Source organism: Staurois parvus, unplaced genomic scaffold (assembly GCF_062004578.1).
Source record: "Staurois parvus isolate SC_StPar_1 unplaced genomic scaffold, SC_StPar_1.0 ptg000022l, whole genome shotgun sequence".
Classification (NCBI taxonomy): domain Eukaryota; kingdom Metazoa; phylum Chordata; class Amphibia; order Anura; family Ranidae; genus Staurois; species Staurois parvus.
Window position 1 is genome coordinate 3,830,776 of NW_028317818.1, and position 17,960 is coordinate 3,848,735.

At 39.2% G+C, this 17,960-nt stretch overlaps 1 protein-coding gene across 4 annotated transcripts in view; it reads right to left on the reverse strand.

The window, feature by feature from the left end:
- Window positions 1-17,960, reverse strand: part of EEF2KMT (eukaryotic elongation factor 2 lysine methyltransferase) — a 33,332-nt gene that overhangs the window by 2,940 nt on the left and 12,432 nt on the right. For all 4 annotated transcript variants that reach the window (XM_089692009.1, XM_089692016.1, XM_089692012.1 and 1 more), the window contains 3 exons: window positions 16,911-17,012; window positions 4,172-4,305; window positions 41-330 (listed from right to left, as the gene is read on the reverse strand). In XM_089692009.1, coding sequence (XP_089548135.1) covers window positions 41-330; window positions 4,172-4,305; window positions 16,911-17,012 — 526 coding nt within the window. The remainder of the gene's footprint in view (window positions 1-40; window positions 331-4,171; window positions 4,306-16,910; window positions 17,013-17,960) is intronic.

The following is a 17,960-nucleotide window of genomic DNA, read 5'->3' on the forward strand; positions in this document are numbered from 1 at the left end:
ATACTTAGTTATCTTTTTTGTTTGCATTCTATTGTATTACCTGCTGCAATGATCACATCAGTATCAATGTGTGAAAGTTGCCCTTCTGTAACAGACTCCCAATCCAGTTCTAAAACGGACATCTGAACAGTGTCTGAATCTTTTACTCTTTCAGGTTTTTCTGTGTAATCATCTTCATCAGTAAGCACAAAACCATTCAAGTGAATATTTTCTCTGAGCTTTGAAAGCACCTTCTGGTGACAATCACTGAACACGTATTTCTTAGGGCAACAGCTCTTGCATATAACCATTCCTGTCAGTCCAATTCCACTTCCAAGCTCCAATATGATCCTGGAAAAAAAACCTACCTATACCATTAAAGAATTCACATTTTCTCCATAATATACACATATATTCTCCAGAACTACATGAAGTTTTCTTGATTAAAATTATAAAAGTATAAAAAAGCTGAACGTTCACCTTTACAGAAAAAAAAAAATGTAAAAAGGTGAACTAACACCATACACCCTCCCTGCTTCCTCCCTCACCCTTGGTCCTGTCAGTCCAATTCCACTTCCAAGCTCTAATATGATCCTGGAAAAAAACAACAACAAAAAAACTACCTATACCATTAAAGAATTCACATATATTCTCCAGAACTATATGAAGTTTTCTTGATTAAAATTTCAAAAAAAAATATGAAAGCTGAACGTACACCGTTAGTTCACCTTTACAGAAAAAAAAAAAAAAAAAAAAAGATAAATTGACACCATAAACCCTCCCTGCTTCCTCTCGCACCCCTGGTCCCCAATGTACAGTTGCAAGAAAAAGTATGTGAACCCCTTGGGATTACGTGGAGTTTTGCATGAATTGGGCATAAAATGTGCTCTGAACATCATCTAAGTCACAACAATAGAAGAACACAGTCTGCTGAACATAATACTACACAAACATTAGATGTTGCCATGGTTTAATTGCACATAACATGTAAACAATCACAGTGCAGGGAGGAAAAAGTATGTGAGGCCCTAGCTTAATGACTTCTCTCAGAACTAATTGAAGCCAGGAGTGAGCCAACCTTGACTCCAATCAGTGTGATGATATTGGATGTGTTGCTGACAGCTGTCCTGCCCTTAAAAAAAAAAAACACACCTGTTTTGGATTTACTGGTTTCAAGAAGCACTGTCTGATGTGAACCATGCCTCGCAGAAAAGAGCTCTCAGAAGACCTACGATCAAGAATTGTTGACTTGCATGAAGCTGGAAAGGGTTACAAAAGTATCTCCAAAAGCCTTGATGTTCATGTGTCCACGGTAAGACAGACTGTCTACAAATGGAGAAAGTTTAGCACTGTTGCTACTCTCCCTAGGCGTGGTCGTCCTGTAAAAATGACTGCAAGAGCACAGCGCAGAATGCTGCATGAGGTAAAGAAGAATCCCAGAGTGTCAGCTAAAGACCTACAGAAATCTCTGGCACATGCCAACATTTTTGTTGACACATCTACAATGAGGAAAACATTAAACAAGAATGGTGTACATGGGAGGACACCACAGAGGAAGCCATTGCTGTCCAAAAAGAATATTGCAGCACGTTTGAAGTTTGCAAAAGAGCACCTGGATGTTCCACAGCACTACTGGCAAAATATACTGTGGACAGATGAAACCAAGATTAAGTTGTTTGGGAAGAACACACAACACTATGTGTGGAGAAAAAAAGGCACAGCACACCAACATCAAAACCTCATCCCCAATGTAAAACATGGCGGAGGGAGCATCATGGTTTGGGGCTGCTTTGCTGCCTCAGGGCCTGGACGGATTGTTGTCATTGATGGGAAAATGAATTCCAGAGTTTATCAAGACATTTTGCAGGAAAACGTATGACCATCTGTCCGCCAACTGAAGCTCCGCAGAGGATGGGTGATGCAACAGGACAATGACCCAAAGCATACAAGTAAATCAACAAAACAATGGCTGCAACAGCACAGAATACGCCTTCTGGAGTGGCCCAGTCAGAGTCCTGACCTCAACCCAATTGAAATGCTGTGGCATGACCTTAAGAGAGCGATTCACACCAGACATCCCAAGAATATTGCTACACTGAAACAGTTTTGTGAAGAGGAGTGGTCCAAAATTACTCCAGATCGTTGTGCAGGTCTGATCTGCAACTACAGGAAATGTTTGGTTGAGGTTATTGCTGCCAAAGGAGGGTCAACCAGTTATTAAGTCCAAAGGTTCACATACTTTTTCCTCCCTGCACTGTGAATGTTTACATGTTATGTGCAATTAAACCATGGCAACATCTAATGTTTGTGTAGTATTATGTTCAGCAGACTGTGTTCTTCTATTGTTGTGACTTAGATGACGTTCAGAGCACATTTTATGCCCAATTCATGCAAAACTCCACGTAATCCCAAGGGGTTCACATACTTTTTCTTGCAACTGTACATACCTCTGGTGACTGTGAGCTGTCAGTGAACATGCAGCCAGTTCAATGAATCACTGGATGCATGGGCATTGATAGCTTAGCATCACCAAAGGTAAGTACAGCAGGAACTAGAGGGCGGGGAAGGTGTATGATGTTTGTTCACGTTTACAGAAAGTATCATCAAAATTTAAAATCATATTAATTTCCACATTGTATTTCATTTATTTCCAACCTACTCCTATTAATCTGAATGCTTATGAAGTTTGCAAACTTACTTTGTGAAGCTCCCCATTCCTTTACTTCCTTGATTTCTGTGACACTTCTCCACAATGCCCTGTGGGTAGGCACTGCTGTGTCACAGAATTCACAGAGCCTGTCTTCTGAACTACAGGAGGAGGTTCAGGATGCAGAGTCAGTACAGGGGTCACAGCTTGCAGGCAGTAAGGTAACATGGAATATGTAGTCATTAGAAATGGAAAAAAAAACAGAAGCTGTAAAGCATGCAGGGATTCCAGGTAGTTGTGGAAAGAAATGACCAGCAAACAGGTAGCAACCTGAAGGGAGATATTTCAAGTAATCTTAAGTTGGATAGACAAAAATAACTATTGTTTGTATTGCTATTATAATACTGATGTTATAAAACTAAATGCTGTATGCTGCAACCATAGCCATTTATAGTAGGAGTAATTATTTTTAAAACTTGCAATGGGCCAGCTTGGCCTAAGATTGGATGCCTACTTGATAAGAACTTGAAAAGGTATAGGAGTACCAGGAAGTGGACTTGCAAAGCAGGGACAGAGAGGTGCCATAATGCACAGGAAACACCCACCAACCTGAAGGAGTAAGCACGTAAAAGAGCAGGAGGAGTTTCATCCTTTAGAGTGTAAGCTCTAGCAATGAGTTGTCATATTCATTCATTGATGGTGGACTTTGAAGTATGATGTCCCTAGCAAGGCCCTAGGCATAGGATGAATACGGAGTCAGTCTTCCTGGTGGGGTTAGATAAAAATAAAAATTTTCTGGAATGGCCAAATCATCATAAATTGCCAATTCTATTTGTTTGTAAATAGGGAATTACTATTTAGATTTGGTAAAAAAAAATTAAATCACTAAGAAACTCTAGCCATTTATTCCCAGGTACCAAAGATATATTGGATATTTTGTATGAAAAAAACATCACAAATCACACTAATGTTTGCGGCCAGGGTTGGGGTTTTTATAAAAAGCATCAGATTATCAAAAAAAGAACAATTTTATTACCGCATCAAACCTGCACCAAAAATGCAGCAAGCAGGATTTTAAAAAATGCACCTGACCCACAATGGATCATTGTCAAGGGCTCCATAGTAATACATGGTTATGGGCTTTTCTTCCACTTTTTAAAAGTAATAGCAGAAGAAAAACAGTGCAAAATCAGCCTTACTATTCTGATGTCAACACAAAACTTGGGATTTTCTTTTACTTTTAATGGGAAAAGTAAAAAACAGGACACAGAGAGGATGAAACTCCCAAAAGGGGGCACAGAAAACAAAAAACATACAGGTGTTCTATCCCTTCTCAATTCTACCCAGAACAAAAAAAAATTAAAAAAAAAAAAACATTTTGCCTTTAGTTACATTTTAATGGAATTGCACAAGTCTTACTTACAGTCAGTTTACACAGCCATAAAAAACACCAGGAAAAACGTAAACAGGTGTAAATGCATCTTGTTTTGTTTTTGTGGCAAATAGTTATAAAAGGCTTGTTAGGGCATAGAAAAAAAATATTACCGATTTCTGAAGATATCAGCATTTTCAATAGCCCATTCTGCTAAGAAGAGAGCAGCTTCCCATGTCACTAAGCCTGTAGTCCCTTCTGAAATGATTGCTGGGCTTTCACATAGTGTCAGAGTGCCCCCTTTTGGCTGCAAAGGAAATAACCAGCTGTCAATGTTTTCATAGTCACAATAACTCATGTTGAAAGCACCATATTCTGAAAAAAAGTCATAGGGTCTGGTTTACTGTGCAATTATTGTATTCATTTTTTTTTTAATTTAACAAGTTCACCCCTGCTTTCTACTCATGTTACATAGTCCCAGTGGGGGAAAAAGAATACTTCCAGATACCCCATAAGTCAATCGGATATTCCCTGGATCAACTATCTCTGTCATCATTACCTCCAAATATTAATATCCATTTACATTTTGTGCATTTAGAAATGCATGCAGACTTTTTTTTTTTTTTTTTTTAAACAATCTACTGAGTTGGCCAGAACTACTTCTTGAGGAGTCTATTCCACATTTTCACAGCTCTTGTATATGAAGATGCCTTTTCATATGTGAATGTTAAATCTCTTTTCCTCCAGGCGCAAAGAGAGCTCCCTTGTCCTCTATAATGACATGAAAATGAATCGATCTACACAAAGTTCACTATATGGACCATTTATGTATTTACACATGGTGACCCTATCCCCCTTAATCTTCTCTTCTCAAGAGTTATTCTCTCTTGCTAATCTATTCTTCAGAGCTGAGCTCCTCCATGCCTCTTCCCAGTTTGGTTGCCCTTTCTCCATTTCACTCATATCCTTTTTGTAAAGTGATGTCCAAAACTAAACTGCGAAACAAAAAAAAATTATTTGACTTGACATTTTTCATTTTTACAATTAAAGTAAAATGTATTTTTCCTACTGAATTTTGTCTATGCATAATACATTCTCCAGTAATCCTTCTTACACCCCCCAATTCATTCTTTAATATGCTTGAAATGCAGCTCACTGATATTTGATGAGTGGCAACTCCGATTTTCCCAATCCTAGACCTCCTCTTCTGTACATACATGGTCCAGACTCCATTTGAATGGGAACCTGGCCAGCTGTGTAATTTCTATTAAAGTAAATGGAGGTTAAAGGCTATACAGGTACCAAGGACGAGATGCAGGACTGGGAGGAGCTTGAAAAGGTGATGCACATTGGTGCTTCGCCTACAAAGATCTTTGAGAGTTACATTTTTGGTGTTGTATAATGCCAGGGAGCACAGTGGATCCTGAGAGGAGTGCATTATTCCTTACTTTATTACCTTTTTACATGTGCAACCTCCAAATTTGTTTCGCTACACTTGATGAAGCAAAAGGGAAAAACGAATATAAAAAGAGTGCAGAATTATAATTCCGTAAGGGGATATAAAAAAAAATTCCCCACAAGAAGACCATCTAAAAAAATATTTTTTTTTTCCTTGGGGTACTTGAACCACTTTTTTTAAGAGCCTTTTTTTCAGATTTTGCATGATAAATGCACATTTTAGGTCTGAAAGTTAGTTAAAACCTACAAACATATTTTTCTGAAAGCAGAGACCCTGGAGAATGAATTGGTGATTTGTTTTTATGTTACATGTTATTATTGTACGTTACCTTCTGTGGTGTGTTGAAGTGATCGGGTGACTGTAAATCACTTCCACTTGAATAAAGCAGTTCCAGCTGCTACAGCAGCTTGGACTGTTATTAAAATACCATTCTATCAGCTGTTTTTTTTTTGTTTTTTTTTATAACCCGTGCTGGTAGAGAAGTGGTTAAGGGACCCAGGATGAAGTAAATAATTGGGTTCTGCTGCTGTCTTCAGGAAGCTGGCAATAAAAGCTGGAAAAAAAAAAAAAAAAAAACACAGCCCAAAAAACCCTCACAGCATGCAATAGAAACATAGGACCAGAGGGGAGAAAGCTGTGTCCTTCAATGTACTCCAAGAAAAGAATTTAAGGGCAAGTCAAAAATCCTATTTTCTTAATCATACATTAAAAGACAGGGGACTAAATATTCAGGTACATTGAAATGTCCAAAAGCAGTTCAACTGAGAAGTGGACAATAAAGCAAATGAAAGGTTAACAGGTCCACAAAACCAATAGCTTAACAGAGGTGGCTGAAAAGAGCCAACCTGAAGAACCTTATGACCAAAGCTACATTCCGCTGAGAACTGAATGTCCAGCTAGTAAAATGATAACAAGAGTGTGAACAGAAGACTAAGTAGCAGCCCTTCAAATCTAAAAAATAGATGTCTGGTGCTGAAAAGCACTAACTGATCTGGTAGATAGTGCTTTGACAACGAAGGTGGGGAACTTTGGCCTTGAAGTCCCATACTTGAACGATGAGCTGTATAACCCACCAGGCAATAGGGCAACGAGAAGCAAGTTGTCAGGAAGGGACTTCAGGATTGATAAAACAAGGAGTCAGATTGTCCAAGGGAAGCTATAGCTCTGCTTTCTTCGTATACTTTAGCACAGAACCAAGAGATGGTAGAACAATGTCCTAGTTAAAGTTGAAGCAACCCATCATGGATAGAAGAAAGTAGCCTTGGGCCCTCAACACAACCTGGTCTTTGTGTAGTACAAAAATAGATTCTTTACAGATTGATGCTGCCAATTCATGAGACTCTTCTGGCAGATGTGATGGCAACAAGAAAAGCAACCTTGCAAGCAAATGAAGACAGAGAAATAAAGGGTGGTTCAAAAGGGCTATGTCTGAAGAACCAACAGAACCAAGTTAAGATCCCATGGAGTCACTGGGGAACATACAGGAAGAACAATGTGTGCAAGACCCTGTATAAACAAACAGCTGTCTCTGAAAAAGAACCACTAAGGCTGAGATCTAACCTTAATAGTGCTCAAGGGCAAACATTGATCCAAAACAAAAAAACTGGAGGAAAAAAATTATTTCCTACTAGATTTTGAAAAGTAACTCCACTTTTGTTGACGAACACACACACACACGTCTATGTAATTGCAAGGATCTTAACAAATGCTGTTCCAGATTCCTACCTGTATCTTCTCTGAAGAAAAAGCTGTTCTACTTTGTGTCTTTAGATGCCGATTCTGAATGTGAATGATTAATTAGATGGTGCACTTTTTCTGTTCTGGTGAGAAAGGCTGCATTATCTGCATCTCTTTAGAAGTGATTAACCCTTAGGGAGTATCTCCCAAGTGGATGCCTAAAACATGTAAAACCTGATTTGTATCTTAGTGCAGAGTTCTGCACCCAAGCAAGAAATGAATAAGGAATATATACAAAACACCTCTAGGTTGCCTTATTGCATTAAATTTGACAGAAAATGTCAATGCTGTAATTTGAAAAAGAAAGGTACATTTTTAATAACACTGAACTAAAATATAGCTTGTGTAGCCATTGCATATGCTGTATTTTTATTTACTATATTTTTTCACACATAAGTGGACTTATCCTTAACAATGGGTATAGGATTCTATTTATGGAGGGTTCCAATTTACAACATAGTTATTTGTTCTATTTTTTTTTTTTTTCTATTGGTTGAACTAGATGGACTTGTGCCTTTTTTTCCAACCTGACAAATTATACCTATAAAAAGTAAGCATTCTTGATATCCACAGAAGTCAGATCTTTCTCCGAATGTAGGGAAGCAATGATCAACCTGGCAGACTCTATGAGGAAATTTTGTACCTCATGGAAGGTGTTGAGGACCTTCAGATCTAATCCATTTTGTTGTGGAGATGGTGAACAGATTGAACTAGAAACTCTGAAACCCCCCTTGCCAGGACAATGGTTTGAGGGAGGAGCTGCACCAGAGCAGTGTGAAGGTTCACCAATCTCTGCAGTGATGTTCGCAAGTCTGACAACACATGAAGTAGAGTGAAGATACAGACTGCAATTCGAGGTTGTACCTCTAGCCTTAATGTTCTGGTTCCAAAGGTGTGAAAAGTCCTGGGACCAGACAACTGCAAAAAACACAACAGATGTTCCCACACTCCAATAAGTAGGAGCAACCCTTCACTGTAAGATAGATTTGATCACAGACTTGGAGGACTTGGGGCCAGAACTTATGGTAAAAAATTACGAGTTCCAGGCTTTGCCTTGGGGTAACAAGATCTCCTCTTAGCCTCAGGAGTAAATGGTTTCTCTGGTGGAGACTTTATCTACTTTTTCTGGGCTAAAAGTATGCTAATCCCTCCAGTTACTTCCTTTTTGAAATTGTCCACTTACTGGCCAAACAGGCATTCCACACCAAAGGGCATATGCAAGAGGATTTTTTTGCACTGATGCCCTGCAGAACATCATTTGAGTCAAAGCCTGCTTGTAGTCCTCTCTATATTGTACACTGAACAGTGCATTTGCAGTTCAATTACATTGCCTGCACAGTACCAATGTGTCAGGATGACTAACTCCTACATGTGTGCAGGAGTTACATCATCCCATGCCGGCCAATCAAGTTGGCCAAAGACCAGTACCCTGAAGAAACCACGAAGAAGATGCTGGTGAGGGACCTCATGCCTCATGGACGTCTTTAAAAAGGAGGTAAGAATCTGCAGCTTTAGTTTCATTTTAAGTTTTGGAATTATATCCAATCAAATTGTGGAACATCTCAAGGATGATCAGTGGGAAGAGGATGCACCAGAGCTCAATTTTGAGTGTCATGGCAAAGGCTATGAATACTTATGTACGTGAGTTTTTTTCTGTTTTGTATTTTTAATAACGTTCAAAGATTTCAAAACGAACTTCTTTCATGTTGTCATTATGGGGTATTGTTTGTAGAATGTTGAGGAAAAAAAAAATGAAAATCTATTTTGAAATAAGGCTGTAACATAACAAAATGTGGCAAAAGTTAAGCGCTGTGAATACTTTCTGGATGCACTGTACCTGCTGGACATATGGCCAGAAGAGGACCTTTTTCTATATATCTGGTGCTCATCCCCTTCCGGACCATAGTACAATAAGCAAGTCACAACAAAAACAAATAACCTCCTGAATCTTGACCCTGCACACATTCTCTTCGCCTTTGCATCGCGACACACACACACACTCACTCAGGTCCATAAATATTGGGACATCGACACAATTCTAACATTTTTAGCTCTATACACCACCACAATGGATTTGAAATGAAACGAACAAGATGTGCTTTCACTGCAGACTGTCAGCTTTTATTTATATCCAAATCAGGTGAACGGTGTAGGAATTACAACAGTTTGCATATGTGCCTCACACTTGTTAAGGGACCAAAAGTACAATTGGCTTCTCAGCTGTTCCATGGCCAGGTGTGTGTTATTCCCTCATTATCCCAATTACAATGAGCAGATAAAAGGTCCAGAGTTCATTTCAAGTGTGCTATTTGCATTTGGAATCTGTTGCTGTCAACTCTCAAGATGAGATCCAAAGAGCTGTCACTATCAGTGAAGCAAGCCATCATTAGGCTGAAAAAACAAAACAAACCCATCAGAGAGATAGCAAAAACATTAGGTGTGGCCAAAACAACTGTTTGGAACATTCTTAAAAAGAAGGAACGCACCGGTGAGCTCAGCAACACCAAAAGACCCGGAAGACCACGGAAAACAACTGTGGTGGATGACCAAAAAATTCTTTCCCTGGTGAAGAAAACACCCTTCACAACAGTTGGCCAGATCAAAAACACTCTCCAGGAGGTAGGTGTATGTGTGTCAAAGTCAACAATCAAGAGAAGACTTCACCAGAGTGAATACAGAGGGTTCACCACAAGATGTAAACCATTGGTGAGCCTCAAAAACAGGAAGGCCAGATTAGAGTTTGCCAAACGACATCTAAAAAAGCCTTCACAGTTCTGGAACAACATCCTATGGACAGATGAGACCAAGATCAACTTGTACCAGAGTGATGGGAAGAGAAGAGTATGGAGAAAGAAAGGAACTGCTCATGATCCTAAGCATACCACCTCATCAGTGAAGCATGGTGGTGGTAGTGTCGTGGGCATGTATGGCTGCCAATGGAACTGGTTCTCTTGTATTTATTGATGATGTGAGTGCTGACAAAAGCAGCAGGATGAATTCTGAAGTGTTTCGGGCAATATTATCTGCTCATATTCAGCCAAATGCTTCAGAACTCATTGGACGCCGCTTCACAGTGCAGATGGACAATGACCCAAAGCATACTGCAAAAGCAACCAAAGAGTTTTTGAAGGGAAAGAAGTGGAATGTTATGCAACGGCCAAGTCAATCACCTGACCTGAATCCGATTGAGCATGCATTTCACTTGCTGAAGACAAAACTGAAGGGAAAATGCCCCAAGAACAAGCAGGAACTGAAGACAGTTGCAGTAGAGGCCTGGCAGAGCATCACCAGGGATGAAACCCAGCGTCTGGTAAAGTCTATGCATTCGAGACTTCAGGCTGTAATTCACTTTTTAATACTTGGTTGCAAATCCTTTGCAGTCAAAGTTTGATTTACAAGTATTATTGTGTCCCATTAGTTTTGGTCCCTTAACAAGTGAGAGGCACATATGCAAACTGTTGTAATTCCTACACCGTTCACCTGATTTGGATGTAAATACCCTCAAATTAAAGCTGACAGTCTGCAGTTAAAGCACATCTTGTTCGTTTCATTTCAAATCCATTGTGGTGGTGTATAGAGCCAAAAATGTTAGAATTGTGTCGATGTCCCAATAATTATGGACCTGACTGTAAAAAAAGAAAAAAAAATTATATATACATACATACATACACACACATTTTTATGGAATGTTATCAGATTTCCAACATACAGTTAGCAGTAAGTGTAATTAGGAAATAGAACTATAAATGCCGTATAGGTTGTACATACAACATGGGAATAGAAACAGTTGCAGAAAAAAAATACTTGTGCAATCCAAAAAAAAAAAATAAAATCAATGCGGACTCCAAATTAAATGCACCACTTGGGGTCTGAATTGTAGAGTTCACCCTTAAATACAAAAAAAACAGGGGTAGAGAGAAATAGCATATTACTTTCATAGTGTTGTTGTTTATACCATTCAGTCCAGCATTTCCAATTTTTATCAAAGGATGACCTAAGGGCTGATCTAATGGCTAGTAGTCTTTCGTAGTGATAATTAAGGCTGACTTGTACTAGAACTTCTGAGAGGTTAGGAGTACGTTCATCTCTCCAGTGTCTAGCGATGCTATTAGTATGTGTGTGACTACAATTCGGAGAACTGTTGGGTATTGATCTATACCCAGATGTAATATTTTTTTTTTCAATCCATTCCTTTTATCAATACAGCAAAATCTATTATCCAGCTTCATAAGATAAGAGGATCATTTAGATGTCCACCGTATCTAAAGGTTAGCAAATATGAAGGAACATAAATAAAGAAAGAATGACACCAAAACTGGTGCAGCTGTGCATAGTAATCAATCAGCTTTCAGGTTTTATTGTCAAGCTGAAGTTAGAAGTTGACTGGCTACTAAGTACAGTTGCACCAAATTCTGTTTGCATCAGTTTTGGTAAATTTCCCCCAATATATTCAAAATGTTGTTGGCCTGGATTATATTTAAATGCTCCACTGAATGCAAATAACTACTGAATCCCAAAAACGTACATTTTAAACACACGTAAAGTGGAACTATACTCACCCCCCACTTCAGCGATGTGCCAGGATAATTTATCCTGGCAGATGCTATAACTGCACAGAGCTGCGTGTGCACAGCTCACTGTATTACTGCAACCTAGAAAGTATGAAAACCTTAATAGTATGTTTCTGTTTGCAAATATTTTCACGCATGTTATTCTGTCCCCCCCCCCGTCGCTGTGCTTGTCACAGGCAGCTGCGGCAAAAACACGGTTTGTTTATGCCAATGAGGGGGTGGCGGTTAAAGGCCCGTGCAGAGGATGGGTAGGTGGGGGGCTATAATTGCTAAGCCCAAGGTGAAGCTCAGGGCAGGAGAGATGAACAACGTGCAAGGCTCAGCATGGGTGATTTAAAGTGACAGAAATCTGTCTTAATGCAAGTACATTTTGAGTCATTAACCACTTCCAGTCCGGACACTTTTACCCCCTTCCTGACCAGGGCAATTTTCAGCGCCATCACACTTTGAATGACAATTGTGCGGTCATGCAACACTGTACCCATATGAATTTTTTACCATTTTTTTGAGACAGATAAAACTTTATTTTTGTGGTATTTATTCACCGCTGGGATTTTTATTTTTTTTGCTATTTAAATGAAAATCTCCAAAAATTTTGAAAAAAAGTGTTTTTCTTATAAAATTTTTAAAAATAATATTTCATCATAAATCTTGGCTAAAATTTATTCCGTTATCTTTCTAGTAAAAAAAATAAAAACAATAAGCCAAATTAGTTTATAACCAAATATAAAATTTTTTTTTTATATCATTTTTTATTTTATTATTTATTTTTTTACATACTGTCACCCTAGTAGTACAGTGTCACCATGGTGACACTATACTACTTTTGGGGGGTGATGAAGATTTTTTTTTTTACACCGATTTCTTATACACCCATATAGGATGTAAAAGCAATAATTTCTCTCTCTGTCTGCATTCTTGCAGCCATTGAGAACTACTGAGTGAGCTGTGATTGGTCACAGCTTGTCACATGGTACAAGGCTGTTGTGAATAGCCTTGTACCATGTGACCTCTGTGATCATTCACAGATTTCACACGTAGTAAGCAATGATGTCAGAAGTGACATCTTGCTTACTACTTTGCATGTGATCACTGATTGGCCAATCAGTGATCACATGATCGGGACCTCGTACAGAGGTCCCGTCCGACGATCGGTGTTTCACTGTGTCCGGAGGACACAGCAGGCACCGGATCGCGGTGCTGCGCCCTCCCGGGGAGTGAGCACAAGCAGGGTGCAGGGAGTCCGTTTATAAACGGTCACCTGACCCTGCAGTGCCACCGTCCGGCCATTTATATACAACGGTCGGTCGGGAAGTGGTTAATAAACATTTTGATTTGCGAAAAGCACTATAGTGTTTCCTTTTGCATCTCCCTGAGCCTGTTTTATTGACTGATCCTTGATGCTTGGTAAGATCAGCAAACATCTGTGAAGTGACAGCCATGTCCATGCTCTTAAAGGGATATGCACATAAGACCTTTCATTTGAGAGGTCAAGATAAGGTACCCATAAGAGGTGGTGGTGTTATGCCTGAACACAAAACTGAAGAATTTTTCTCTTATGGAAGTTCTTCAATACTTACATTGCTTTTTTTTGTTTTGTTTTTTAATTTTATTTAAATATTTATTAAGTTTCCAGATAAAATACATATTCCATCATTTTCTCATACAACATACAAAACCATCAATTATATCCCTTTCTATATCTATCCCCCCCCCCCCCACCCAGCTAACATCCCCTCCCTCCCTCCTAAACCCTCCCCCGCCCCCCCCCCAATACCACCCACCCTTCATTTCTCTACGTCTTCCCTACACAAGTGAGAGGCACTTTCACATATCTCTCCCTACAGCTTCATATATTTCGCCTTAAGTACAAATTCTTCCCATTTTCTCCATTTCACATAGTATAACCCCATCTTGTCTTCCTGCATATAATACAATTTCTCCATCCTACAAATCTGATTCACTCCACCCAGTCCTCTTCCCTTGGCACCTCTGACCTATGCCAAAACTTGGGTATCAAACCCTTTGCCTAGATCCAATCCCATCTTCATCTCAGAAATCATCCCAATTGAATGAACTATTGTCTTCCAAAATACCTGAATTTTTGGACACTCCCACCATATGTGATATAACATGCCTATCTTTCCACACCCCCGCCAACACTCCGGTGAATTCTCCCCACTCATCTTATGTTCAACATTCGGTGAAATGTGCCATCTTATTAAACACTTGTCATTTATTTCCACCTCTCCCATACTTATATTCTCGTGAGTTAATCTATACATTTTCTTCTGTTTATCCTCTATCACAACTCCCAGATCTCTTTCCCATTTCGCTATACACAGTGGCTTTGTGTTTGTGTCTAATTAAGTGAGAATCTTATCAATTTTAGCAGTGCCGTGTTTCCCATCTCCCCGTGACTCCAACAACCTCTCAAACAGATTCCAATCCTTTCTAGATCTCAAGGGTTTCGGAAGATTCCCAACAAAGTGTTGGTGATACCTCCACTCATCTATCTTAGTGAAGATTTCTCCTTTTTTCTTTTCCAAATACTTAAATGATCTCAATTCCCGCCCCTCCATTATATCTCTCAACTGGACATCCTCCTTTTTAAACCATTTTCCTATAATCTCCTCCCTACCTGGAGGAAAAACTGTGTTCCTTAGTTGCATTAATTGTGAATTAAAATCCCACTTCATGTGTTTGTGCAATATATCCCAAACCCTTAAAACATTTAATGTATATAAACTTGTGCTATCTTTTAATCCTCTGTATTGTGCTGGTACCCATATAATTTTACTCAAGTTCGCTCCACTTAGTTCGTTTTCAACTTTAACCCAACTTTTCCCCTCTGGATTATGTGTCCAATCATGAATTCTCGCTAAAACTACTGCTCTATAATATCTCTTTAAAGTCTAGCACTCTCAATCCACCCTTCTCTTTATTTCTACTTAACAATTCATAGGATGTTCTAGGTTTTTTATTCTTCCTTATATATCTTATTTTTTTAATTGCCTTAAAGAAAACCTCTGGGAGTTTAATTGGGATCATTTGAAATTTATATAGGATTTTGGGCACAATTATCATTTTTATCAGATTTATGCGTCCTATCCAAGACGGGTTTCCTCCTCCCAATTTCTTTAGTTCCTCCTTAATCTCATTTAAGAGTGAAATGTAATTTGATTTGTACAAGTTCATATATGAAGCAGTAAGTTTTACCCCTAAATACTTTCTCTCTCTATCCTTCCATATAAAGGGGAATTCTTTTTGTATCTTTTCTTTTTCACTATTTGAGAGATTTATATTTAAAATCTCAGTTACTTACATTGCTGTTCATAAACAGCTTATTCATGGACGCCTTTCACATGGGGTAGACTCTAGATCAGCAGAGAATCTGTTCATTGACCAGAAAGATGACAGATCCGTGTCCACTTAGTTTATGCAGAGTGGACACAGACAGAGCCTGCTCTGCTCTATGGGCAGTTGGGACTCCACTGTGCCTTCTGTCCACCAATTCGATCGGCCTAGATGGAAGGGGACAGATCTCCTTCCGTTTTTTTTTGTTTTTTTTTGTAGCAGACTGGATTGGAGGTACGTGGGTGTAAACAGACAAGTTCCGTTTACACCCACTGGTCCGTAGCAGTGAATAAAAGGTCCAATCAGGTCTGCCTGAAAACTGACAGGTGAACCTGATCAGACTGTCATGTGAAAGGGGTCAACACACATATTGTCATGCTTTCACCAGTTCATGATACATTTGGTATTGATTATCAAAAGAAGATGGCAAATATGTATGATAAATAGCACTTGTGATTTGTGGCACATTTCAGCACAGAGTTGGTCATATTAGTGCAACATACTTTATCAGTTTACGCGTTTACTCACTTTATGTTTACAGCTCATTTATAGATTGTGTGCGATTTGTTTAATATAAGTAAGTGACACCGAATTCAGAGGTTGATAATGACTAAGGGGTTAGTAGTAAATGATACAAAGTTCATGAGTTAGTAGTAAGTGACACAGAGTTCACTAACTACTCAGAGGTCAGTGAAAAATAATGCAGTGATCAGATGTCAGTGGTATTGCAGATATCAAGGTTCAGTAATAAATCACCTACTACTAATCCTGAACAGGTGCCCCAATGTCTAATACTGGGCCCTGACCCCTCCAATATACCTCCTTTGTGTACTGCACATGCCGCATTTTATCAGAAAATTGCCACATGATTGCAGAAAATGCCCCTGCTATATACCCTGCCACTATCTATTGATCTCCCTCAAACAATCAGCCTGGAGGAAAAAAAAAAAGGTTGGGTGGAAAATACAAAAAAAAAACACAGGAAAATGATCAACAAATCTAAACTTTACAGTGTTATTAAACCCAGGACCCTGCATTCTCTTAATCTTGTTTCCCACAGTACACAGAACATGGAAATGCAATTACTTTATCAAAAATGAACTGCTAAATACCTTTTCTCATCAGCAGTTACAGCAGTCTTGTGAATTCTATCAGTGTCCAGCCGAGCACTGGTTAAAGCTTGTAGGAGGAGTTTTCTCTTTCTGCTTTAGGATGATGCAGAACCCCTGACCTATGTCTGGACAGTGCTAATTGGCTGTGCTGACCCCATGCACTCTCCCAAGAAAACAAAAAACACACCTTTCTAGCCACAGACACCAAACTGAGCAAGTGCAGAGTGTCTCCACACGATATGTCTTATCAGGAGATAAGGAGGGGGACATTAGAAGAAGGGGAGGATCAGAGTCAGGATCAAACAACATTTTTACATAACGCAGAGGATTAACCCCTTAGGTTCCACAGTGAGTATATCAAGTCTCAGTTGAGACTGAACCAGCTGATATTAATTTTCACTGACAAGGGGCAGGATTGCTAATTACTGATTTCAGCTGGTGTCTTGGCTTTCCATGCCTTTTTGCACCTCCCTTTCTTCATGTGTTCAATACTTTTTCCCTGTGTCATTCCATTTTATGACACATAACTTAATTTTTGAACCTATTTGTGGTTTAAAGTTCATGTCAATAGCTTCTTTAGAAATATATTTACTGAGAAAAATGGTTCAATACTTATTTACACACACACACACACACACACACACACACACACACACACACACACACTACTACTTACCAGAAAGTAACTTTTGTAGCGCTTTGTAGTTTCTTCTGTGTTTAAGATTTCAGCAAGTGCATTGTATAATTCATCTTGAGGTTCTACGTCAGTGCTTTCATGCTGCAAAGGAAAGAAAAAAAAAAGGAAGAAGAGAGAAATAATTTTATAGCTTATAATTTCATTTAATTCTAATTCTGCCCTACAGAGAAAATTCTAAGTGGCCAAGACAGGCATGTGAACAAATGAGCCCTAGGGAGATCACATGCAATTTATCCTTACCTCTTCTCTGAATCTCTTTTTTTTTTGGATGGAGGCTTGGAGTTGAGTAAAACAGATTTACACTGACACATAAAATTATCACACTTCCTATGGAAATAATCTGTAAAGGCAGAGAAGATAGGGTGACTGCAGCTGAGCAACAAAATGGTGGCTACTCGATTGGAGCAAAACTGCAAGTGGAGAAGGGTAATGATGACCAGGTAAACTGGAGAGATCTCTCGTACCTCAGCAAAAGAAATTACCTGCGAGACTACCACGCCTCTATCACTGAGGTGAATCTCCAGGAGGGCCATGAGGAAAGAGGAAATCATCATGACTGACAACGGTGGGCCATAGTAAGTTGAGACCATGCCAAGACACACCATCAATGTAACCGAGCACAGGGCTCCAAGCTAGCTGCTGTTGATTATGACATGCCTGAAACAGAACTGACCCTGAAAGATGTGATCTCCACCATTACTAAATGCACCACTGCTGTGAATCAACTCTAAATTCAAACTGGGAGTGGAAACAGTGACTTGTGGCAAGATCTGTAGAAAATAAGAGAAAGGACTGTGGTCACAGAGTAGAGAGTAGGTGAGGTGGAGGACATGGATGGATCTCTAAATAATACAAGCGACAGTAACATTTTTTTCACTTTTATTTTCAAAACAAACATGCCATACTTACCTGCCTGATCATCCTCTTCTCTGGTCCCTCACCGGAGCTCCTAACTTCTTTGTCCTCCCTGAGTGCTCCATAGCAAGTCCATAGCAAGCCACTTGGGGCACTCATGCCTGCTCACTCCTG